This window comes from Cryptotermes secundus, unplaced genomic scaffold, assembly GCF_002891405.2.
Source record: "Cryptotermes secundus unplaced genomic scaffold, Csec_1.0 scaffold816, whole genome shotgun sequence".
In the NCBI taxonomy this organism is placed as follows: Eukaryota; Metazoa; Arthropoda; class Insecta; order Blattodea; family Kalotermitidae; genus Cryptotermes; species Cryptotermes secundus.
The window spans coordinates 3,261,142-3,288,070 of record NW_019724601.1 but is presented as its reverse complement, the minus strand read 5'-3'; the positions used below and the strand labels follow the sequence as shown (position 1 = coordinate 3,288,070).

Sequence of the window (26,929 nt, the reverse complement as noted above, 5' to 3'; positions counted from 1 at the left end):
TTCAGTGGAAAGTTATATTTTGGGGTTTCTAAAATATGCACTTATATTCATAGAAATATGGTGTTTCTTTGCTTATGTGCAATGTATCAATGGAGCATCACGTTGGAAGCGGTGCAACAATGAAATTAAATGGTGTCATATATATCTGATGGCTGAACTCGTAGTTCAGTGATATGGCAAGATTTTGCAACTGATGCTTATCTGTGTGGTGAAATGCAACATGTGGTGAGGACAGTGCAGTGTCCGATGTTCACTTCGTGCCTTTATGAGTTCAATTAATCATTAGAGTTGTATTTGGTTTACTGTCTGTTTATTTTTCTAAGATTCGTAAAGTTGCAAGAAAACGTCAGGTTTTTTCTGAAGTGCTTCGTGGTGTTAGTCTGTGGGATTCGTCCCACTAGTGGCGACCACTGTATCGGTATCAAGCGCAAATATATACCAGTTTTAACAAAAATAGTGAAGGCAATCGCTGAGAATCCGTGCATTTAATGTGTTAATAGCCATCGGTTTCAACTTTCAAGTTCTGTGTCTTATTTTTTTTTTCAAAGTGTCATAGGCTGCTTATAATTGGTGTTCTGAAGTGAAAATTGGTTTACTTGAAGGGGAGGAATTAGTCTTGAAAAATTTACAGGCACTAGTTGAAATGTTCTGGTGAAGAAGTGGAAGGATACGCTGAGGGCAGTACAAACGATTAGGATTAAATTAGAGTTAGGATTTGTAGTTAGGCCAAAAGGTTACGCTGGTCCCATTGCAGAAGTGAGTTCGCCTACGCCATCATCCGGTGCTCAGCAGAAGTTTGAGTCTCTTTCGCCCGGTGACGTCGAGTCCATCTCAGAAGGCGAGATCCCGGAGACAGAGGCAGATTTGGAGGGAGAGTCTCTTCCACTAGTGAAGAATGAGACTTCCGAATTGATGGAACCTGACAAGAATACTGGAGAAAATGCAGGAGCCTCAGAAGAGGTTTTGTCAGCCAGTGATCCAACAGTTAAGTTGGAGCAAGCTGAGGGTGAGATAACCCCCACCAGGCCAGGATCTGTGGAGCGAAAGACTCAGCCATCTGCCACACCCTCCCTTCCTAACTCTGTCCCAATAGCTGGTTCTCCCATTAAGATTTCTGCTGTGTCTAGTCCAAGTAATATCACTCATGGCCTACCATCTACACCTCCGCCTGCTACAGTGAGCAATGTGGCAACGCCTGCTGGCTCACCTATCCTTCCAGATGAGCCTGGTATAATGGTTGTGGAACCATATGAACCCATCCTCAGCGATGAAGATATTGATGAAACAGATGCACAGGTAAGATATTGCATACAGTTTGTTTTATAGCTTGTTTTTAGTAAAGGTTTTTTTGTGTGTATTAACCTTTATCGGATGAACGTCATCATATGATGTCGTTAAAAGTAAGGGCAGCTGGCCGAACGTCATCATATGATATCGCGGATTCCACGCGTGTAAGGTTTTTTTTTTTAATATTATATTCAAAATATAAATTGTTGTTCTATTTACATGATTTTTGGTCACCACCTTTATAAGGAGACAGCCTTCCTTCCTGCATGATCTAATGTAATCTAGCGACATCATATGACGTTAAAAGTAAGGACAAATTGAAGAACGACATCATATGATGTCGCGCATTCCACGCGTGTGAAGATTTTTTTAAAATTAAATTTAAAATATAAATTGTTGTTCTATTTACATGATTTTTGGTCACCACCTTTATAAGGAGACAGCCTTCCTTCCTGCATGATCTAATGTAATCTAGCGACGTCATATGACATTAAAAGTAAGGACAAATTGAAGAACGACATCATATGATGTCGCGCATTCCACGCGTGTAAAGATTTTTTTAAAATTAAATTTAAAATATAAATTGTTGTTCTATTTACATGATTTTTGGTCACAACCTTTATAAGGTGACAGCCTTCCCTCCTGCGTGATCTAATGTAATCTACCGACGTCATATGGCCGAACGACCTCATATGATTTCGCACATTGTACGCGTGTAAAGATTTTTTTAAAATTAAATTTAAAATTAAATTTTTGCTCTACTTACGTAATATATGTTCACCATCTTCATGAGGAAACAGCCTTCCCTCCTGCGTCATCTATGGTAATGTGGCCTTCGTATGATACTGCCGAAAACATTCCGAAATGCAGAGTCCGACGTCGCAGCTCACGCACTTCGTACGAACGCTAGACCGCTTCCCACGCGAAAAGCACACACGACACCTCAGTTGCGATTTGGAGGAAGCAGGCCAGTGATATCAAGCTGCAAGTGATATTTATCCCCGCAGCTACACCGGCATAATTATTCACATCTCTCCAGCCACACTGGTCTGGCAGTCCCCAAGTTGATGACGAAGGTGATGACCCTTCGTCCGCGGAATCAGAACTCCTACTTTCATCGCCCCTTTCTTGGTTGAATAGCAGTCCGAATCTGTGTCACTGAACAGCTGTTTTTCACTTTCAGCATCTTCCATACGACGTCGTCGTGTATACGGCTCTCTAGCAGTGAATCTCTGTGCGTAGACCACGATAAGAAGCTATAAATCTTAACCTCGAGCCCACACATACAAAAATCTCATTCACGACTTCGCTGAACCCAATATCTACCTCATGATGTCATGGGTGGCTAAACTTATATTGCGATGTTTCAAAATCGTTACAAACACAATGGTTTGACTGCAATGAATGAACGAATGACCGATCTGGCAACACCATATTCTGAGAATGTAATCATGTGTATTTCTAACAGCGAACGAATTTCAGACGCCCACAGTCTCTGCATACCGTCATGTACCATACGATAAATAAGCTTCAACAAGCGATAGTATTGTATGAGGTCGCGACAAGGACACTTACACTGCTAAAACGCATGGTGCAGAAAATGTATTACACTGCTAGAACGCATGGTGCAGAAAATGTATGAATTTCGGGATTTTTTTTTTTTGGGAATCAGTGTAAAAAATTTTTACAGATATTAAAATCTGTAAATTAGAATATCTGATTCTATATTCTTTCTACATTAAAGGAGTGTTCATTTCGTTCGTTTATCATAAAAAATGTAGAAATTACACCATTTTTAGAAACATGCTTACAATTCCATTGCCCTAGAAGGGCGGGCATTTAAATAAACTCCGTCCAGCTGCCCCTACCGGAAATTAAATGGCCCGTCCGATAAAGGTTAAACTCTTCCTCATAACTATACTAGCCTGAAAAAATGCAATAAGGACTTGTTACTTTCTGAAATATGTATCGCAGAACACATGTAAATATGTGGTAATTTCTTAAACATCACTCTTTTTACATGTCTCTTCCCTTTTTTGTTTGCAAGAAAGTAAATATCAAGGCATAATTAATGCACATTCCCCAAATGTTTGTGATCTTTGGTCAAGACACAAGGATTTATTAATGAGGTTCGTCATGGAAAGTGTCACTGATAACTGAAATTAAAGTTATGTCGTGTTATGTATGTAAGAATGGATTGCATGAAATGTATATTGCAAATACATTCATGTAAGCACAGTACATAAGAAAATATGCGGACAGAAAACTATATCTTTCATATTTGATGTTCTCTTGATGAGTAATATTAAGATTACAGTCTTCTGAGACATGATGGCATGTAGCTTATTGATTTCTTCTCTCTTTACATCCTTCCAAAACAGCCCTTTTAAGGGGGGGCTGATTCCCTATGGCTTGCCCATAGCCATGGATTCAGCCCTACCTACACTTTATCCATACCAGTTTTGTCCTGCTTGTTTTGCTGTTTTTCCCAGAAGGTGTAGGGAACAGGTGCATTTGAAATGTTTATATCCATCTACAAATCTACACTGCCTCACATTTCAGGGGATTATAATCCTTGTAAACATTTAAGGAGACTGTTTTTTGTTAAATTGTTGTTTTTCTTTTCAATTTTTTCATTGCTGGGATCTGTTAAATCCAAGCTCCATTATATGCAGTTTTTATTGTACAAGTCTGTGATTTCTGGTTCTATATAAATAATCATCATCTTTACATTTTCAGTTCCAAGACATGGATTATGACTTTTCAGAATATTGTGATGACCACCTGAGCAAAAGTTTCAATCCCTTTACGTGTGAACTTCAGCCATTAGTTGTAAGTAGAGTGAACATAACTTGTTTCTTGTGCAATTTAATTATTGAGGTTGTCGTTTCTGTATATTGTGTCTAGCTTTTGAGGCATTATGAAGAAATTTGTCATGACTTGCTTTCTGTCAGTAATGAGACGTATTACAGCAGTTCGTTTCTAAATCTGCTTTATCATTGACTGCATTTTGTTTGGTTTATGCAGGGTGTTTTGGTTTGAAGAAGAAAGTGGCATTGATCTGGTATTATTATGAGGGTATTTTCTTCGAACAGTTTTCATTGTGTGGGTAAAAAATATGTGCCTTTTAATTTGCCTTCAAGTCAAAGTAAAGGGTACCAGCTCTTTGGATCTGTTAGAGTAAAGTGCCCTTGTCTTCAAAGGAAAAGGAAAGTGTAATAAGTCCTCTTTTAACATCATGGTTACGCTCTTGTAAATCCTGATGTTGTGTATAACAGTGTAAAGCGGATCAATTTTTTCCATAAGAAAGTTAAGGTTATGTTCCTCAGCCTTTCTCACCCCCGTAACATGCATTACAACATAGACAATATGAATGTGATTGTAAATATTTGTATACTTCTGGCTTTAAATGCATGCAGTTGTAAACTACAATGTTTATTTAGCACGATATACTGTTTTCACAAAATATGCAATAGTATTCTCACTTAGCAGAAACTTAAGTGCCAGTTTTACTGCTCCATGCCAACTTCATTATGATGCACAGTCATTAGCAACATCTGAACAGTGATGTAACAAGAAGTTAACTCAGTATTGTATGGGGCTTTAATATGAAAATAGTATTAACATGATAACGAAACATTATCTGGGACAACACTGACGGAGGACTCCCTGTACCTACTTTGTGGGGCATGTTTATAAAAGTAGTCCTTATCACTGTTTTTAGTTTGTCTTCAAGTAGAAGGAAACTTCACTGCTCTGTGGTGTCAGACTGATAAAGTTAGTCCTGTCACAAAGTACTTAGAGCAGGTGCAGGCCGTATGCACAAAGAAAGTGTGATCCCTCCGTTGAAGTGTGTACATTTCTTGTGAGTACACAGTTTTCTTGTAATTTGCTTCAGGTATTTGTGGAAGAACTAAATAGTCCCACAGATTAGCTACACCCTCTACCCATGGAATGGTGTCTTATGTTGGTGCCTATTTATTCAGATAATTGGCATTGTCTAAAGGGAATGTTTTTATTATATGACAAGTGTCTAAAGGGAATGTTTTTATTATATGACAAGCTATATTTATTCTTCGCTGTGTGCATATGGGTTTTAACATATGTAAGTTAAAATAGTAAAATTCAGTTTATGTCATCATCATTGGCGAAACAGCCCTTTTTGAGTCATAGCCTTCCTAAAAAATTCTGCCTGACTTGTCTGTGCTGTCATGATTTAGACTGTCTGCTTTTCACTTCTTTTGATATCGCAACAGTACTTTTGTTACAGAGCAAGGTCAGGGGCACACTGTAGTATAGTTGGTTGAGGCACTATGCTACAAGCTGGAAGGTCACGGGCTCGTTTCCCAACGAGGCCACTGGATTTTTCAATTGACCTAATCCTCCCAGCCGCACTATGGCCCTGGGTTGACTCAGCTTCTAACAGAAATGAGTACCAGGAATTTTCCTGGGGTAAAGGTTAGCCAGCATGTAAGGCTGACAGCCTCACCATTATCTTTGAGCTGATTGTCTAGAAATGTGGGAGCCTCAACGTTTACAGAGCAAGGTGATCAACCTTGCATCCAACCCCCAATATACAGGACCGGGTCTCTATATTTATGTCCCACCATGACAGTGTGACCCGGTTATGCCCCCAGGCACTTGGTTCCCTCTTTATCACCTCCAACTTGCAGGGCTGTAGCGGAGGTAGTCTCATCAACCTCCACATGGGGTCCACATGATAGTCAAAAACACATCCCAGCATACCAATACAGCAATAATAAAAGTACACCAAGAAAATAATAATAATGCCAAAGATTATTTAATTACACCTTGGCTGTACTCTGTTTTGGGTACCTTGGCCATCTTTATGACAGCTTGTCGTTCTTCTCTGTTTGCCTTTTGCCTCTATCTCTTTGCTTTTAGCTCCCATATACATACTTTACATCTTCCAGCCATCTGTTTGCATCCTCCAACTTTTATTTTACAGTGCATAACATTTAGGCTTCTAAAAGCAGCAAGAAGGAAATGGTACCAAAGAACGGAGGAATATAATCCAGTGTGAGTGGATAAAATTTGATGCAGTTATATCATATAAACACAGACTAGGTATAGACAAGATTTATATTTGTACATTGATATTATATTATTGTACTACAATTGTAACACGGGATAACTAAATCATGAATTCAGCTATAGAATAAACAAGTACTTGCATTAATGATTGGTGCGAAGTTTTTATATCTTTATATGTGCAATAGTCTAGTGATGGGACACAAGTTCCAAAAAATGCTACCATTTTATCTTACAGTTGTTGAAAAACCTGCATCGATGTATACAGAATTTGAGGTTCTTGCAACAGTGGTTACAAAGAGTTTTATCTTCTGGGATATAACACCATATAGTCTTTTTGAAAGTCAGCTGACGTTTCAGGGTCAAAGAATATGCCAAGCAAAAACCAGCGTGAAAGGAAGTGGCAAGCATAGATCTGCTTGCTCAAGGTGACATGTTCCTCTGAAATGTCGGTTGACTCTGAACAGACTACGCAGCGTTGTTGCCAGAATGTAGAACTCTGCGTTGATATGGGCTGTGAAGAATATATATTGGTTTTTATTATGGTAATACTGAAATCAGAGTGGTCTTGTGACTACTGTTATCAACACTGATTGCAGTGTATTTGACTTTTCAGTACCTGATGGATCCTAGTTTGTCTCCTTGTGAAGTGGTGACAAAACGATTGCTTAGGTTGCGAGCTGAGGGATGCCTTAAGCCCACAATGGAGACACCAAATGAGGCTGTGAGGTTAGAAGAGCTTGTGCTACAGCAGGGGAAGTCTGTAACTGTTCAGGCTAGAGATACATGTTCAGGGGAACCACAGGTTCATGAAGACTGGGTGCATTTTGCTGAGCAGGTTCCCTCCCTGCTGATTAAAGCATTGCCATATGTCTATAATAAGGAAGGTACGAAGTACATCTAATTTGAAGTCGTACAGGCATGTTACTGCTAACCTTTTTTGCCCATTTGTTGGTGTTGTGATGCACTTGTTTGCCGGTTATGTTTAAACCTGTTTGACGGGTAAAAACTATTATTTTGTTCTCTGTCCATTTCTCTGAGTTTATTAAAAACGTTGTGTTTTGAAAATTGGTTCTTTTTCTATATTCATATGATTTGAGAGGAGTTATACTGAGTTTTATGGAGTGGGTTTTCTTTGATCTCTCCTTCACCAAACGACAGAAATGAACGAATTTCTATAATGTATCGTGATTTTAATTAACTCGGACAATGAAAAGGGTCCAAAATATTAGTTTTAACAATAGTTTGTTAGTGTTTTGGAGCACTTGGATGTCACCATCTTCAGTACTCTTCAAGCTGTGTCCCAGCTCAGGAATTTAGTCTCTACCTTCTCATGTCGGAGGGATGGGTTTAATCCCAGGATAGTCTGTATGGTTTTTGTGGTGGACAGAAAGGCACTGGTACAGTTTTTCTTCAGGTGCTTTACTTTTCCCCTGCCAGTTATTCCACCATTGCCCCATAATATACATTTATGTAAAGAATAGTTAGTACAGTATTTCCCTTTGAGGTTGCAGTACCAAGGGATGCAAGTCTTGCCCCACTCGTACAGTTGGGATACAAGTTCTAGGTAGAACTCTGTTAGATCCTACTACACCTACTAACAGTCCTACAAATCCTGTGTTATTAATACCATATGTACTTTCCTACCTACCACTCCCTTGGCCTCCTCTACAACCAATCTCCACCACCAGTGTGTGCTGCCATAGGAATGGACCCACATGTGATCACCTGAGGTTGGTTGTTAGCTTTCTGAACAAAATTCTTTTTACAGGATGAGGTTGTTAGCCTCATGCCCAACCCCCAACCTGGAGGACCAGGGTATCTCTCTTATTCTGGATTCTACCCTTTGACCTTTCCAGCATGGGTGACCCTACTGGTAGTTAAACTACTGCCAGCATAGCTCTCCAAGTCGCAGAGTCATGCAAATCCCACCCCCATGACAAGGTGGAGACACCTTTGGGGGGTAATACCATATGTAGGTAGTGTCAATTCTGTTCCATCAATGAAAATCAGTTTAGCACATTGCCATCATGTTGGATTCCTGTGTAGATAATCATTAGATTNCATGCAAATCCCACCCCCATGACAAGGTGGAGACACCTTTGGGGGGGTAATACCATATGTAGGTAGTGTAAATTCTGTTCTATCAATGAAAATCAGTTTAGCCCATTGCCATCATGTTGGATTCCTGTGTAGATAATCATTAGATCAAATTCTGGTCAAGTAAACTTCTTGTTGCTTGCATTATAAATATTTGTTTTTGTTATTAAAGTTTGTTTTATTTTTATTTTTGGAAGAACATAATACCAAGATATAGATTTTGTATATGTCCAGTTTGATAGGCATCACCTCAAAATTTTGCATCATCAGCATGTTTGTAATTTTAGACTTATAAAAACATTTCATGTGTATGTTTATAGTACCAGATGTCACCTAGTTTCATTAATGCATGAGTCAAACTGAAAGCAAAGTATACCATTCACACAGTTGCAATTCTGTTGTTTGCGTTCAACAAAAATATTGCTTTACAACGGTTGTGATATTCTTTTGAAGATCTGTCATCATACATTACTTCAGAAATCTAGATTAATTGGTGTTAGTAGCAGTCCTGTCTCACAAATCTGTGCTTTTCCAATTGTAGAATTAAGAAGTATGACGAGGTGGCCTCTAATGGTGTAGTGTCCATACCATCTACATATATAGGAGAAGGTTTCTGCTAATTAAGAAAAGTTGCAGTGCTGTAAGATTTAGCATGTGTAGGAAGAAAACTGTGGCATACGTATTGACCCTTTTCAAGTCCAGTTTTGATGTAATTTTTACTCTGGCTTTAACTTGTTCTCAGAACAAACCATATAAATGATATTCTAATTAAAAATGCCGGTCACTGAGTAAGTTGTCTCAAGCGGTAATATTTCTGATTTGTGTTCAGGAGGTGATGGTTCAAGCCTCATTTTGGACATCTGTTGTCATTGCTGAGGTTTCAAATGATTTTGCTTTTAGACCATCAAGACAAATTCTTTGCTAGTACCTTCAGCCATCCATGACTGCTTCCTTCCAGATCCTTTCCAGTTAATCATCCAATCATTTAAGTGGAGTGGCATAGTGTGAGGTACAGGCAGTGTTTTTTAAATAAATTACAGATAAAATGAAAATGTTCGTCTCTTTTCAGGCATGATTATGAACAGTGATGACTGATACAGTTGAAACATGTCACAATATGCTATATATTTTGAGGGAAATCCAGTACTGTCCTGTCTAGACCTTAATGCTCCAGATGTTATCAACCAGAATTTTGTGTCTATTTCTAGTTTATGTCCCACTTATGTCTTTTGAACTAACTTTTAATAAAGATTCCTTATTGTATCTTTTCAGATATTATACAGACATTATTCAAATGGGTAGAAATTGGATTGGACTTTAGCCTGGCACTGAGTCAACCACAGCCAGGTTACAAAGTGCGACACATCAAAGCAGGAGTTCGCTTGGTTGAAGCCCTGTGCCACTGTGGTGAAGCTGTCACGGAACAATTGTTAGATGCTCAAGATATCCATTCTAAACTCCTGGACTTGTACCACAAAGACTACATGGCTCTGTCCATCAAGCTGATGATTTTGCGTGCATTGGATTCGAGTCTTAGTTGCCAGCAGGCCTTACAACATTTTCTAGGACATAGGACTAGAGGTCATAAGTTAACCCAAAATAGAAATTGCTTCATTAAAGTGAAAGACGATCCTGCGAAGGAAATAGAAGGAAGTACGAGTGGTTACCGGACGTTGATTAAAATGATTCAGGGCCATCAGCTGGCAAGAGTGAAGTTTGCAATCAGCTGTTTACTTCGAAAGTTACATGTGTATGAAGTATTAGAAAGATTGAGAGAAAGCGTAGGACAACTGATAGACGCTAGTCCACCTCCTGGCATAGCTAGCCCTGAAGATGAACGGCAGAGGTTATCGGATACCAGCCCAGAACCAATCCCTGCAGTTGTGGAAGTGTCAGATCAAGAGGTAGAAACAATTGTGTCTTGTTTGGAAGAGATCCTTCGTGTGTGTAGGGAAGCGCCATTAGCCATATCTCAGCCAAAGCGTTTCCTGCCAGTTTGTGCTCAGTTTGAAATCAGTCCCTGTTCACAGGACCCATACCCTGCACTATTTTCTTTCTTCCGCTGTCATCGTCTGTTGGAAGTATGTCTTGTGCTACTGTCTTGCCCTACCACAGCAGGCTATTCAGTAATCACTGTTCCTGTACAAGAAATTCTAGCTGCTTTGTTGGATTCTCAGGAAGGAATGCAGTTCTTGGCCTCAAATGTGGATATCACAGGTGCAATTCTAAGAGTACTATTGCAGCAAGCACCTCCTGTGTCACCTGGTCCCCCAGAAGAGGTGCTGGACGAAAGTGCGGTGTCTGCCCCTCCAGCCCAGCAACTTGGTCTATACGTGGCTTACCGACTTCAGGCGTTGCAGTATATTGATGCACTTTTAGACTTAAGTGCTAGTGATCCATCATTTCTGGACCCAGATCAGACAGAAGTTCTGGACTGTCTGAACAGTTTGTATTGTTTGGGCTTTTCTCCGGTTGGGAAGCTTTCCTTAGTTCATGTTTTGAGCCGTGGAGACAATATAAGAGTTCTTTTGCGATTTTTTACCGAAGACAATTCCCAAGAACAGCCACAAACTCAAGCTCTGAAGTATGACATTGGTGATTCAAAGATAAAGAAATCTCCAGGGAAAAGTTATTCAGCAGATCTCATTGTGATGACAGTGAAGTACTCTGATTACGTCCCTTTCCTGCAGAAATTTGGTAAAGAAATACTTGAAGCTGCCTTAAGGGACGAGCAGCAGTTACCACCGTGTAGGTTGTATGAAATAGTGTCATGGTTAAAACCTGTCGAAAACCCTTCTTTGTTTGCATACGATGATATAGGGATGCTTAGTGAAATAATTAAGAGGAATGTTGAAATTGCTACTACTTTGCCAGGTGAACTTATCATTGCAGTTAGAATTTTGAAGTTCTTGGGAATTCCCCTCAGAGATAAAGACTTGGCTGCGGTACACGAGGCAGTAGATGCAGAAGAGTACGTCGAACTAAAGTATAAGTACGTAATACTGCAACTGTTCTCTCAGGAAGGTGTCACAAATCTAACTGCCATCCTGCAGAGACTGTGTGAATTTTATGAGCAGCCCATGTTACATTCAACGAGTTTTGTCGGTTATCAAGGTGCAATGCTTGTATCGTTCATCTTGCCAGCAATTCAGCTGGTCCGCCGGATGCTGACGTACGTCATTCACTGCCGTAACACAGAATTTAAGGACCTAAGTTCTGTACCTGTACTGCTGCAGACATATAGTTTGATGCATGCGTTTCCTGCTTCGGCCCTCGCTTATGTGGACTCGCAACGTGTTTGTCGTGAAATCATAGAGACACTGCTGGCTTACACGCAGCCCATATCCTCAACCCCATCATCAGAAACAGAAGCTCTGAACAAAAGCTTGTGGACGATGATGATGTCGGAAGTTGTGAAGTTTGTGACTACTGGACCGTACACATTTGTACCCGGTTTGCTTGTTCTGTCTGAGCTCCTTCCATTGCCTTTACCTGTTCAAACAAGGACACCTCTCCCAGAGAATGAAATCCTGCGGGCAGTGAACGGACGTAAACTGTGGAGTGCACATCTACATTCGTTAGGATCAGGACTTCAGGAACTTATCGCAACAATGAGTGGCAGCAGTTTCCAGCCCTTGCTTCAGTTATTGAGACGTGTGTGCGTGCAGTTGGCAGACCTCGCTGCTCCCACAGCGCTCATTGTGAGTCGAGGTGTTCTGGATACCGTGTTAGCGAGTCTTCAGAATCTTCCTTCACCCTCTGCACAACCCCTTCCTTCAAGTAACTCTTTGTCTGCTCCAAGTGTCACCCCAGATTCTCCTTGCTCTGGCCACACAGCTCGTCTGCTCAATTTTCTTGCCTGCCTTGTGACACATGCATCAGTGAAATCAGCTGTACTTCATCTGCTAGCCAAGGGCGGCTCAGTGAAGTCTGATGAACGTTACCCTGCACTGGTGACATCTCTCTGTGCTATCCTGCGTTCACCATCAGACTCTTCTTCACATATCCAGGTAGGGATTGTCACACTTATTTCATTTGCAAGCATTGTAGGTTATGTATTCTAATGGGCTCTCTTATTCTGCCTTCTGTTATATGTGTCATCCAGTTATACAGCAGGGGCAAGGGGACAAGTAAGGAGCCGGGGTAGTATATATATAGCAACTGGCTACCGGCTGGAAAACTGAGGGGTCGGAGTCCCAGTAGAATCAAGAATTTTCTCCAGATTGTCCACATCAGCTCTGGGATGCACCCAACCTCCTATCCAATGGGTACCAGGGGCTGTTTCCCTGGGGCTAAAGTGGCTGGAGCATGAAGCTGACCACTCACCTCCAGCTAGAGCCAAGGTCAAGAAAATGTGGATCTATACATCCACTCCCCCATACGCCTTCATACCGTAGTGCTTAATTCATTGAGCACAGGGACAACTTTACCTTACCTTTTTTCCTTGATCATAAAATTGAAGAAAACTCTTAAATTGGCAGAATTTGAAACCAATACTATTGACTTGAGATCATTGAAGTGGTATGATCTCTGTAGTTAGCCGATTGCCTTGCACATGGTCATTAACCATCTTCATTTTTATGCCCTCAAGGGATTCCTAGGGGTATGCGGTAGTGTAGTGGTTAAGGTACTATGCTACAAGCCGGAAGGTCGCGGGTTCAAGTCCCGATGAGGACATTGGATTTTTTCAATTGACCTAATCCTTCCAGCCACACTAGGCCCTGGGGTTTACTCAGCCTCTAATAGGAATGAGTACCAGGATGACAACCTGACCGCCATCTTCAAGCCAATTGTCAAGGTAATGTGGGACCCTTAATGTCTCACGACCCTATGAGCTTCCACGGCCTGTTACAGGGATAGCTTTACTTAGAGGGGATTCCTGATGTTGACATATAACACATGTTCATAACACTGTATCTGAACTAATTGCATGGAGCTGAGTTATTACATTGTTACAATATCACTACCAGTATTTGTCCGAACAGAGTGGCAGGATAAGAGTTCTGTCTTCTGGGATTTGTGAGCCAGCTGACTTTGCAGATGAACATGTGGCCTTCAACTTCAGGGTTGAAACGTAAGCTAAGCAAGAAACCAGCATGAAGCAGACAGCAAGCAAAGCTTGAGGCTGGTTTCTTGCTTGGCTTACTTTTCAACCCTGAAGATGGAGGCCACGTGTTCCTCCAAAACATTGGCTGACTTTCAGTGGACTGCATAATGTTATAACCAGGAAGATGGAAGTCTTCGTAGCTACTACTGTAAGAATTTCAAGTACTCCAGAATGACTAGATAATTGTAGAGGAATATGGGAGGCATGAAAGCCTGAGGGAGATGTGGAAGGGAAAATGGAGTCATGGAACATCTTTCTGTGTCCTTAGTATAAGTACTGTTACTGCCTGGTAACTTTAGCCGCCCGGAAAGGCAAACACTGTTGTGGGGCACGCGAGGCTATAGCCTTGCTGTGGGGCCGTTCAGAGTTACTCCCCGAGCTGAAAACATTGCCTACGGAGACCAGGAGTAGTACTATACACCTGACCACACTCAAAGACACTACATTCCAAACTGGTAGTACCCACACTGACATAGGCTGACAGGAATGCTCCCCCTCGCTCCATGAGAGATGGTATGACCCCTCTATCGCGGCTAAAGATACGAGGCAGTAACAGTAAAAGTGTAGCTGATGGTGTTTGGCTACTGCCACACAGTTACATTTTGGTGGATTTGTTACAGGCACAAGAATGCGTCGTTTCGGTGATTCAGTCGCTTTGTGACACAGAGGTGACACTGCTACCTCCGCCAGGCACGACGCTGGTTGGAGGAAGCGGGGGAGATATTGGTTGTATGCCAACACCAGAAGTGTACCTGGCCAATGCTCTACCTCCACGTGATCTTCTTCTGACAATGTGCACTGTCATGTTGGAACATGTTGCCAATATTGAACACAGCTTCACAACATTGTTACCAACTGTTCGCACTTTCCTCATGCTCATGGAGCATGATTATGGGTTTTACCATCTCAAGAGGTATGAAATCTCCACTGTTTGACTTGACATCTTCTGAAAGGTTGATGCACATTCAGTATTTGTGCTGGTAGTTCATTGTCTCTAATACATCTGTATGGCTGGTTTACTGTATTTTAGGGCATCATCAGATGTGCTGCCTATGTAGTCTAGTGGTCAGAGGTACCGGGTTCGATTCCCGGTGCTACCGGATTTTCTGAGAAATAATGGGTCTTGAACGGTGTCCACTCAGCCTCATGAAGATAATTGAGGTGCTGTTTCGAGGAAATAGCGGCTCTGGTCTAGAAGACCGAAATTAAAGGTCGTGGGGACTTGTTGCACTGACCACATGACACCTTTATCCGATAAAGTTGGCGCTAACTTTGCCGACAAGTAGTGGTCGCTCGGTGGGTATAGTTCGCTTGTGCACTCAAACCACAGAGTTTTTTTATCTGATGTACCATAAAATTGTGTCATTTTTTTTTGTATGATTACTCTTTCCTTGCATTAGTAATTGGGTTAAGCAAATTACTGCATTTAATTCAGATTGTAGGTCTGCTAGAGGGCTGATCTTAGAGAGAGGATGCACAATATATTGTGGGTGGTTATGATGTGAGGTTGTTTGAACATTCAGCCCTCTAACATAATGTAATCATTGCCAAAAATGATTCTGGAGATCAAGTAATATGCTGAATTCAGGAGGCCGAAGTTTACTGGATGTTCATTGAGTAATCTTAACAGAACTTTCCTCATATTCTTAACCACTTATTGTAATTTCTGGAGTTCAGGGAATTGAACTTTCATATCACAGTTTATCAGCATCCTGTCTTTTTCCAACCCCCCGCCCCCAAGAAAGTAACGAACTTCATATATGTGTGTGTGTGTTTGTAAGAGAGAGGGAACTTGCCAATGAAGATGTTCCTGTTGGTGTATACCAGTGTCTTCATGCTCTTCAGCACAAAATTAAATGGACTTAGTAGATATTGATGTGAGCCAAGATAGTTTAGTCACTATAGCGACAGGCTATGGGCTGGATGACTGGGGTTTGATTCCTGGTAGGTGCAAGAGATTTTTTTCTTCAACACAGTGCCGAAACCAGCTCTGGGATTTACCCAGCCTCCTTTTCAGTGGGTATCAGGGACTGTTTCCTTATGGGTAAAGTGGATGAGGCATGAAGCTGACCACTCACATGTATCAAGTGGTGAAGTCAAGAATGGTGGAACTATACCTTCACTACCATGTATTTCTTCATGGCATGTTGGATAATTAATTAATGAAGTACATACTGATGTTGTTTCAGCTGCCTGGAGAAGAAAACGGACGCGTTGCTGAATTTATTCGTCAAATTCTGCTCCGGATTCAGTAAGGATAGTTCAGACTGCCTTTCAACTCTCTCCACGAGCCTTGAACTTCTGCGTGTGTGTATCTCCCTTGAGGAAGATGAGACAGAGTCAGTCCTGGGATTGCCTGCTAGGAATCTTGTGATGTCTGTCCCAGAGCTTGCAGTAGTGCTTGGCTGGGATCGTGCCCATGCAGAGGGCCAGGAAGATGAGTCAGTGGATGCCATTGCGGCTGGCGACACAACCAAGTCTCCAGCGGACACAAATGAATCCATCGAGATTAATGGTGCTACGCACAACAAAAAGAAACATCCTATTTTCTGTTTAGAGAAACTTTTACAGGTTGGCATTTGATTAATATTTATTGGGGCTGTATCAGCCTCAGTCATAGTAGAACGTGTCATGTTTTTCAAACTTTTTCCTATGATATTGTGCAAAAATATACTTTAGTATTCATGGCACAATAGATTGTACATCATTGTGAGGTTCAAATTTAAGTTAATATGTGTGTATATGCATTTATGCTTAAAAAATGGATAAACAGGTTAGGAAATGAATGCATTGTGTAACAGGTATGGCATGTTTTGAAAACCACAGGACTCAACAAAGATTATACTCCACATGGAACATGCTTCACTTTTCTCTGCATTGTTTAACTGAAGCATTTTTTAGTCCAATAAATATTTAGCAAATTACACTCAACATATGCACAAAAATGCATGCATTGCTTTATGTAAAGTGTGCTTTGTCGATCTTTAACCCAAACTGGAATGTTCTGACTAATTTTAGTAAAAGTTCTCATAAAATAATTCTGGTGAAAATCTGGCCAGTGATACCTGAGATGTTGCATGTAGACATGGTGAAATCGACCGGCACATTATTGAAGTTTTCTTTGTTAACCCAATTAAAACAGTCCCACTGAACTACCTGTGATCAGTATAGATGTAATCTTATATAATTTACACCTCAAAACTTGGATTTCTATTAAAATTTGATTTTTTAAAACTTTTCTTGTGATTACAGTGCTTTATTATGTGTGAAAAGTTAAAAATGAATAACAGACATTTCCAATATTATCTAAGCATCTTTGTTAGCCAAACTGAAAGTCTGCCCACTCCTGGGCAAGATCCATTATTTGCTCCCCCTGTTTAATGTTAGAATCCTGTGCTTGCTCACATGAACGTTAAAATATGGGATGCACCATGTTTGTGTGTTACAGGATTGTAGCTCTGAAGAAGAGGCTTTGGAGAGTCTGCATGAGAATGTGGCCAGTCTTATCAAATTGCTCGAGGTTGAAGGAAGCAAACCTCTCGAGAACAGAGGTGAGGTCATGCAAATGGTCACTGTCATTTAGAGCTTAAAAGTCCGACACTTATTCCCAGTTTCATTGGAAGTTAACTATTGAGCTGGGGTAACTCTTTGACTAAAGCGACCAAGTTCGAACTTTTTTAATGATCATGTGACACATTGCTTAAGGTGTTATTTTGGTGCTTGACCATGGTTTCAGTTTGTTAAAATCGCTGCATTTCAGAAGTTGGTTTCATTTCTGTCTTTAAGTTGAACAGAATATGGAAGAAAACCTAATCTGTTGGTTGGAGTAGCTTTGCTTAGAGGCACAGCATGATAGATTGTGTTTCAGATCGTGTTCACCTGACGAGAGAAAGAGAACAAATTTCCAGAACATGGTTTTATTGAAAGGAGCCAGCATAGTGCAGTTGGTATAGCAACTGACTGCAGGTTGGATGAGCAGAGGGTCAGAGTTCAATCCCCTGTACTAGCAAGAGGTTTCTCTTCTACAAGTTGTCCAGACCTGTTCTTGGGCCCACCCAGCCTCATGTCCAATGGGCAGAGGGTGGGGGGCTCTTTTCTCAGAAGCAGCTGGGGCTTGTAGCTGACCACTGACCCTCTTAACTAGAGCTGAGGTTAAGAATACGTGAATCTCTACATCCATTCCCCCATATACCTTCTTGATGTAGTACTCAGCACAGAGACAATTTTACCTTTTTGCCTAATGGTTTGAATGAACTGAGACAATGGATAAAATGCAAAATAATAATCTTAAAGAACCGGGATTCAGTTCCCAGCAGTGCAGGATTCTTCTCCTTACCACCATGTCTGGACTGGCAGTAGCATGTGTCAAGACCTCTGCCCTCCCTTTGCTATAAAGCAGCTGGATCATGAAGTTTATGACTAACTTCCAGCTAGAGTGGGGGTGTACAGTGTCACTTTATCTTCATTCTCTTTGTACCTTTATGGTGTGTGTTGATGCATGCAGAGTGACGCATGATATCTTGAACCACTTAGTAATGGTTGTGTCTTATCTTTAGTGCTTGTAGCTGTCATTGGCAGTGTTCATTTAATGCGTGAAAGGTGACAAAGTGATACATTGATGCCGGGAACTGTAATATTACAGTATACATAAACAGAACCCATACCTTGCAATCATGACATTCCACAGTGTGGTAAACTTTTGTTTATCCAGCACAAATGGGGAGTGGGATGTGCCAGTTACATAAATCTGCCAGGTGCACAATAAAACTCTAAAAAAAAATCCAAAATATGAGTCAGAACAACATGTTTTCACTTAGCTCTTGTATGGAAGTGTTCCCAGGCAACATAAATTGATGGGTGAAGATTCTGGATATAATGTAATATGATGATTTTAACTGGCCTCTACCTAAATGGCATCTGCATATAGAAGGATGATAGACAGTGCTACTAGTGGCAGTTACAGAGAACTACCATGTGGCAAGTGAACATTTACGTAACTATATAAAAATGGAAAATTTTCTCTGAAACGTTTGTTAGTTGCATGAGAATACCAGATGTTTGAATGCAAGGTAACTAGGAGTTTGTCGTACATAAACACGTCCTCCTGCCTTGAACCATATTAATGTGACATGACGTCTGAAGTCATAATAGACTCAGTTAACACATTCCTGTGGCAATGAATATACAAGCAACAGTTGAGTAACTTCCATTACTATGCAACATTGCTGTAAACACACCTTCCCAACAATAGAGAGGCTGTGTTTCTCTTGTCTGTACAAAGTGGTTATAGGAAGAGTTCCAAAGCTGACAGTAGTCAAGTTCAGTTTTGAGACACCAGCCTGCCAGGATATGAGCTTGGGCACAGAGAAATTGAATTGAGTCGAGTCTTCAGAATTGGCAGTTGTGGTAGAAAGGAAAAGGGGCATTAAGCAGGTGCATTTTCTGTCAGAAAAATATTTTATACCCTCAGTGTAAGTAACTAAATATGTGGATAAGGTGTTGGGTTTGTGAAGGAGAACTGTGTATAAGAATTTTGTGTGATTAGGAAAATGGTTATCGTAAAATTGAAGATATGAAAAATGGAATAATGTAATAATGGCAATACTGTGTGTGCTTGTGAAACAGAGTTGCCAGAACCGATTTTACCTCCGCCTGAGCCATTGCTCTCGCAGTTCGCGGCTCGTCCTGTATTCGTAGTTGGTGAGGTTGACGATGAACGTCTCAGCTCTACATACTGGCTTGCACCTCCGCCTGTAGATGAGGCAGATCAAGATATGGATCAGGTGAGACTCATCACATATGTGAGCCTCAAAGATACATTGATACAAAAAATCATTATAATGGCAGAATTTCTGGTTTTGTAAAATATGTTGTTCCTCTGTTGCATACAGGTAGGATCTGTGGTGACCTTCCTGTCTCCTACTCACCTAGGAAGTACAGAATTTATATCTCACTTGGAGACACTCATAGGGCAGCTTCTGTGATTGTGAGAGTGATTGCTTATATTTCAGGTGAGCTGTGACCTAATGGAAATGGCACGTCTCTACCTGCCAGACTTCCATCTCCCACTGGAGGCAGAACGGTTGTGTCGTCTCAAGACGACAGCTGGAACTGATGGGGATGAAGATGAAGGTGACCAGATGAAGAAGAGAGGGGATGACCTCAACAAATACCTCACAGCAGACAGCAAACATAAGAGGCCATTTGGTAAGCCAGTGTGAGGAAATTTGAGGCATGAAATCATTGCAGGCTTAACCTTCTCCAGAGTAATTGGAAAGGTACAGGATGGTGAAATGTAGGAGGCTGTGGTCAGTGACGTAAGTAGCTGCCATGGAGGAGATAAATACATACTGTTCTGTGGTCAGGAAACCTCTTGGGAAATGGTTGCGTGGAAAATAATGTTGATGACAAGAAGATAACAGTAACATTAAGATCACTTGTAAGAGGGGAGTGAAACAGGTTGACAGTCGTGTCAGCAGGTTTGTAAACAAGAACAGCGTCGAAGGATTTTATCTGAATAAGTAACATGTTTTCTCATTGCCTCTCAAAAATGTGGTCACTTTAAAATACAGTGTTAACAGTAGTCAGGTGGACACAAATTCCATGCACCAGGTCAACATGGCACATGGAATTTACTTCCATTATATTGCTGCTAGCACATGACTCATCAGAGATACCAGACAAAATAATTCCTTTCTTCATTTAGTTTATCCCATTCATGTCGTTATCTTCTTTATTTTCTCCTTTACTGTTCTCCCATTTCTTTTTCCTCATCCTATCACCGTCCTCTCCTTCATTTTAAAACAGTTCCCTTATTCTTCCATTCTCTGTCACTTTATATATCTTTATCGTCTTCTCTCATTCCTTTCTTGCATAGTTTTTTTTCATTTTTTCAATACATCCTCATCGTTTCTCTTCCTGTATCATGCGAGTAGTAATGTTGTGTTGGGTTTCCCCGGAGTGACAGGAACTGGCCAATGTTTATAGATGTTTCATTTGCCTTTGTAATTATACCTGGCAAATTTTTCACTGGAAGTTTTTTTTATTTTTTATTAGTTTTCTTTTGCTTCCTTGCTTTTAGATTTATAGGAAATTTGTGCAGACCTCAACATGATTACAACTAATATAGGTAGGAAAGTTCAGAAATTTTATTTTGTCTAATTTATCTCTTTAAAGTGGCACCAATGCGAGGAAGAGGTTTTGGTAGGTCAGTACCACAACGAGGTGACCTGTTTAGGTCACGACCACCCAACACTTCTCGCCCTCCATCGCTCCATGTGGATGATTTTGTGGCATTGGAGATTTCTGGCCAGCAGCCCACTGGACCAACTGGATACAACAAGATTTCAATGCGAGCTGCCAAGGATATGATGGCAACTAGAGCTAGAGGTAGAGGGCGGGCCTTTGGTACTGATAGGGGGCGCTTCTTTGGTTCTGCCACACCCTACAACCGTCGTGAAAATGGGAGAGGTCAGTATTATGTGGTTAAGTGAATCACATACAGTATTACAAGGATACATATTATGTAGATAACATTGTTCATTCTAATGCTTCGTTACAGCTGTTAGTTGCAACTGAACACACAGGCTTACCATTACCCTTTTCTTCTTCTTATTTTGATATCGGTGGTGATAGTGGTCTCATAAAAATGATGCTAGTATAGTTTTCAAAAGGCCATGGGTTTCATCCCAGCTGTTCCCACTGATAAAAATTTGAGAAGAAGGGAAAATAAATTTTGTTAAATCTAGTGACAGCCAGTGACATGTAGATTATAGTGGAGCCAACTCCCACAGCATTGTAAATATAAAATATTTCTCAGCCATTGGACAAAGGCAACATAATATTTGTATAATGAATCGTCAGTTGTTAAGAATGTCTGGAGAACCATAAAGGCATACCAGACTGTCAAGGTTTTGGCTGCATGACCAAAGTAGTAATTTATGTCAGGCTCAGTGACCATCAAATAGGTGTTCTATTCCCAGCAGAAGCAGAGATTTTTTCTTTCTCTGATGAATGGAGGCTGACAGTTTCATCCTTCGGTAACTATTAATACTAATCTTTTAATTAATTCAGGCATTCATTTTAAAAACATTAAAACCTCTGAATGCAAGCAAAACACATTTAAACATCATGTAGTTAATATACCTGATGGCAGTGTGAGTCCGAGGCATGTTGTGAACAAGTGAATGTACCATGACAGTGGAAGAACAAATACATGGCCAGCAGTCATAAACAAAAGTTGCAGTAAAGGATGGAATTAACTAGTTATTGAAACAGGTGCAGAAATCTAATAATATAGTACATTAAAATTATAAAATTTGGTGGATTGCATGTAGATGTTTGTCCTGATTTCCTGATGCATACTTGCATGAGTGGGTGTTGTGTAAGGTGATGGCTGTGGGCCACTCTTTCACTTAACACTGTTGGTATTTTATTTCAGGAATTCCCAGGGGTGTGAGTTCAATGCTGCCACGTGTTGGCAATGGCAGGGGTGGAGTATCTTCACCTGCCTGGCCTCCACATAGTGGTGAAGTGCCAAGTCCCAGTAGTCAGCCGCCTCCACCACGTTCATTTCGGACTCCAGAACCACGAGACATGCGGATGCTCCCTCGTTCTGAGGAAAAATTTAGCATTGCTGGTGGTAGCAGTAGTGGTGGAGGTGGAAGTGGTCGTTTTGGTGGTCGAGGCATCAGAGGAGGTGGTCCAGGGAATTGGGCTATTAAGGACAACCGGGAGAGATTTGGTGGCCCTAATATTCGAGGCGGAGGACGGAGAGAACCGCCTCCTGGACGTCATGTACGTTCATTCACAAGATAAATCTTGGATTTGTTATATGTTATAACAACTACACTATTCTTTCCCTTTGTATTGAAGGACTGAAAGTTTTTAGTCTACAAATAACTATATGATGCTTCGTAAAGGTGAGCTTTTCACATGGTGTTTTTTGTTATAAACCCCTTTATAAGTTTTTACACTCACTGTTAAGGCATCAGGAACATGCAACTCTACTTATTAACACTACCAGTTCTTCAGCGTCATGTTCTAACTCCATTTTTAGTGTTCAGTTTTCTCCAAATACAGCAATCCACAGACTGGAGGCTACATTTTATGTATATTAGCTCAAATATATTTTTTAATGTGAAATAGACATGAAACATATATTAATCTGTAAACGAAAAATAATAGAATGTATTACCTTGCATAAGAATCATCCAGCAAATGGTTTGATTAAGACTAAAAGCTAATTGTACGTGTGTGCACTGTGTGTTACATTAACCATTCTTAACTTAAGTAATTGTACACTTTTTTGATCAGATTTGGTACAGTGTGAAGTTGCTGTCACATTTGTTAATTGTGTACAAGGTTGTGCTCGAAGAATATCATGCTTTAAGCAGAATTGTTTACAGAAAGAAATGGATTTTGAGTAGGAAGATAGTGATGCAAGCAATACTATATTTCCTTCTGACCTCTTAAAGCATTGTCATATTTGCTGCAAACTTCAAGAAAAGTGATGTATTTTATGGTGACTTCATAAAAAATCAAATCAGTTTCTGTACAAAATGAAGATTTAGGTTTTAAATAATAAAACCATCACTGAAGGAGGTTATTGGTTATCTGTTTCTGGTGATTAAATTATTTTACATTGAATAGCATTAAGAAATTCTGTCATTGTCTCTTTAAAGTTAACATCCTTCCACTGCTCATACTGTTCACCTTATAATGGTGTTATATTTTTATGGTTATTTCTTTCAAAGATTATTTTCAAAACTGAGTATTGTAAACTTAGGGGGTATACTTTTCTTATGCTGATGGCCTCAGTTTTCAGACCATATCAGTCCAATGCAAGTGTTTCCACTTTCCTAACACTATGTGAATAAGGAGAGACTAATCTGTCGCAGTGGTTTGGAGCCCACATTAAGCTTTAGGTCCTGTGTGTTGGGCGTTACTGTTATCCTCCTAGTGGTGTGTAAATCAGAGGCACATCTACCTGAAAAATGGACACCCAGGGGCTGAATTAACATCAAAATGTATTCATTTTGTTACAGCTACCATTTTTCAAATGGTAGAAATGCAGGGTATTATTTTTTTCTGCAAACTTTATAGCAAAAATGGCATGTGAATCATGCGGATAAATGCCACAACTGAGCCCGGTGTATTTTTATTATTATTATTATTATTATTATTAGAGGGGGTGGGTGTCCCCATGCACTGTGACTAATAGTCTATTGTACGTCCCCCTTTGATATTCCACCAGTCACCATACCCTACCAGTACTGGTGCGTGCTATCAGCCCCGTTCAGCCAACAAGGTCGGCCCTCGGTATCTGATACTTCCCCCATCTACCAGAGGCATTGGAAACTACTTGGGCAGGAAACTTTTGCCTAATTTAGCTCAGGTCTCCTAAAGACATGAGGATCTTTTACATGCCATAAATGTAAGACACGGGACCCACGGCTTAAAGTCCCTCCTGGAGGAATTGTTCCCTGAATTTTTCCGCCTTTAAAAATTCCACGACCTCTGCCGGGTTTGAACCCACGTACCTTGAGAGCCTGGTGTAAGTCTTGTACAAGTTTTTCTGCAGGACCTGAGCTCTAAGACATGCAAAAATGACAGATAAAGTTATATAAACAGGCCAGTGTTATTGCAGTGGAACTCAGCCCATAAGTACACTCAAGTCACAGAGTCGCAGCACTAGAGATAGTGAACTCTGTTCCATGGCAAAAGCTTTTGCACATTTCAAGGCCATAGCTCATGTCCCACTGAACCTACTATACATTTTATATTATTCCTGTAATATTAAGAGTTTCTTGAAAGTGTAAAGAAAAAGAACATTGGTATAATGACTCCAGGTTCTACAGTATGCTGGATTTGATTCATAGATATCTTTTCCCATTTCCTTAATCCCTACTGTTTCTTTATGTTTTAAGATGTGATAGTTAATCAGTACAGGGCTAGCCTATGGCCCAGTATGGACAGGAGATTTCTTTTCTCTACAGACTGACAAGGGTCCACTGCCTCCCACTGAGTGGATACTGGAGGTAAAACAGCTGGAATGTGAAGTTGACTTCTCCATCTAGTGTCAAAGTTAAGAATGTGTGGAACTGTACCTCCAGTAACCCAAATGTGTTTGTTGATGCTTAATTAAGAACAGAGACAACTTTATTATAAAAGATAAAACAACTCCGTCAAGTGTGACTGTTTGAGTTTTTATTACTTCAATTCTTAATGCCCTCGCATGTTTCGGTCCTTACAGACCATCATCAGAGGGACATCGATACTGTTTGGAAACCACTATTACAATGGGTGTTCTGAATGTTAAAATATATACACATAATATGTTTGTAATGCACAATAGATACAAAATCCAAAGTTTTGACAACTACAGCGGCTGTCTTTCTTGGTACAAGTTTGGCGGCACAAGTTCAGCCCGTCAAGAAAGGTGATAAGAGAAAGGACACGAACCTATTTGGTTTATAAATTCTAACTTAAATAACAAAAGTTTTAAAAATTTTAATATACCAAGACAGCCGCTGTAGTTGTGAAAACTTTGGATTTTATATCTATTGTGCATTACAAACGTTGTATGTGTATATATTTTAACATTCAGAACACCCATTGTAATAGTGGTTTCCAAACAGTATCGATGTCCTTCTGATGTTGGTATACAAGGACCGAAACATGTAAGGGCATTAAGAATTGAAGTAATAAAAACTTCAACAGTCATACTCGACGGAGTTGTTTTATCTTTTATAATATTGTTAGTGTGACCGACCAGAATGAAACAAATCAGAGACAATTTTATTTTTTCCTGTTTTATCACATTGAAGGTTGGAAGGCAGTCTTGTTGCTTCTGTGCCTCTTGGCCAGAAAGAGAAAGTACATCTGTGATTTCAGCCTAGCTGGAGTGAAATAAATGCCTGTTAGTTTAACTCTTGGTGTATATGTTGGTATCTGATGGCACCCACAGAAATTTGATGCTGTGTGTTATGAATAAAACTGATATTAGTAAGTTGGAGTTTCTCCAAGGAGCAGTCTCACTTGAGACACCGATTGTTGCTAAGCTAATAAAGAAATTCCAGCATTTGATGGAACCGGAAGGTTTTTTATCACGTTCATAAGACTTTACCAGTTGTCCTTATTCTGTATTAGATGAATCCAGCTCACATCTTCCCAACCTATTTATTTAAGATCCAGTTTAATATTATTCCATATACAAGTGGTCTCTTCAGCTTTTCACACAAAAACTTTGTTTACACTTCACCTATTTCCCATTCATGCTACATGTCCTCACTCTCTTTGATTTGATCATCCAAATGTTATGCAAGGAATAGAAACTATGAAGCTCCACATTTTGCAGATTTTATCCATCCTGTTGTTACTTCATCCCTGCTAGGTCCTAATATTGTCCCTGGTACCCTGTTCTTAAACACATGGGAGGCACCAAAATTTCACAACCCTACAAAACTACAAATAAACTATACCTTTGTGTTTTTTACAGCAGAAAGAAAAACAAAAATATTTTAAACTGAATGACTGCACGCATTCCCCAGATTTAATCTGCTTTTAATGGCCAACAAATTCAAAATATTAACACGAACCTAGAACAGCTTGTTACAGAATCTAATTGTATAGCGCATCAATCGTTCCTCGTTAACTACCACCCTCTGGCGTTCAAAATGTAAAACTGGTGAAGGCGCCATATTTGAATCGATACCAAATTGCCGGAACGATATACAGAGTGTTTCACGACTTTAGGGCATAACTGAAGGAGGTGATTTCCTGGGTCTTTGTGATCAAAAAAGTTCATATAAACATGTGTCCGATTTTGGACGGTTAGGGAGTTATGACCGTTTTTTCATTCCCGTACACGCCCTCGTGCGAACCGCGTCTATCAGCTGGCGGGTCGCTATCTTTAGCCAGTTACAGACAGAGCGTTCTCGTTATCTCGACCCTTGAGAGCTACCTAAGGCGGGGTGGGTTGGTATGTCCGGCGCGGTTCACAACCGAGCGGCAGCCTGTGTTGAGGCCGGCGGTGGCATTTTCGAAAATCAGCTTTAAGCACCAATAAATTCAAATTAAAGGTAATATCACGAAGTTAACTTTACATTCATACTTTAAGTGTATTATGTATTATGCTGGTTTATTATTTTGTTCCGTTTATTGTCAGTAATCGTTACCTTCTATTCTGAGTTTAAAACGGTCATAACTCCGTAACCGTCCAAAATCGGACACATGTTTATATGAACTTTTTCGATCACAAGGAAGTCGCCTCCTGCAGTTATGCCCTAAAGTCGTGAAACACTCTGTATAGTGATCCGTTGTGCACAGATGAATACCGTCTCACTAATAACCATGCAGAATTAAGTAAACACAACTTCTTAG

At 40.3% G+C, this 26,929-nt stretch overlaps 1 protein-coding gene across 1 annotated transcript in view; it reads left to right on the top strand.

The window, feature by feature from the left end:
* LOC111862461 (protein virilizer) overlaps positions 1-23,166 on the top strand; it is a 29,314-nt gene extending 6,148 nt beyond the window's left edge. The window contains exons 7-17 of the mRNA XM_023847918.2: positions 755-1,296; positions 4,027-4,119; positions 6,956-7,226; positions 9,712-12,449; positions 14,167-14,459; positions 15,736-16,117; positions 16,995-17,097; positions 19,172-19,329; positions 19,558-19,753; positions 20,723-21,016; positions 21,987-23,166. Of these exons, the coding sequence (XP_023703686.1) occupies positions 755-1,296; positions 4,027-4,119; positions 6,956-7,226; positions 9,712-12,449; positions 14,167-14,459; positions 15,736-16,117; positions 16,995-17,097; positions 19,172-19,329; positions 19,558-19,753; positions 20,723-21,016; positions 21,987-22,363 (5,447 nt within the window). The 3' untranslated portion in view covers positions 22,364-23,166. The remainder of the gene's footprint in view (positions 1-754; positions 1,297-4,026; positions 4,120-6,955; positions 7,227-9,711; positions 12,450-14,166; positions 14,460-15,735; positions 16,118-16,994; positions 17,098-19,171; positions 19,330-19,557; positions 19,754-20,722; positions 21,017-21,986) is intronic.
* Positions 23,167-26,929: the final 3,763 nt, after the last annotated feature.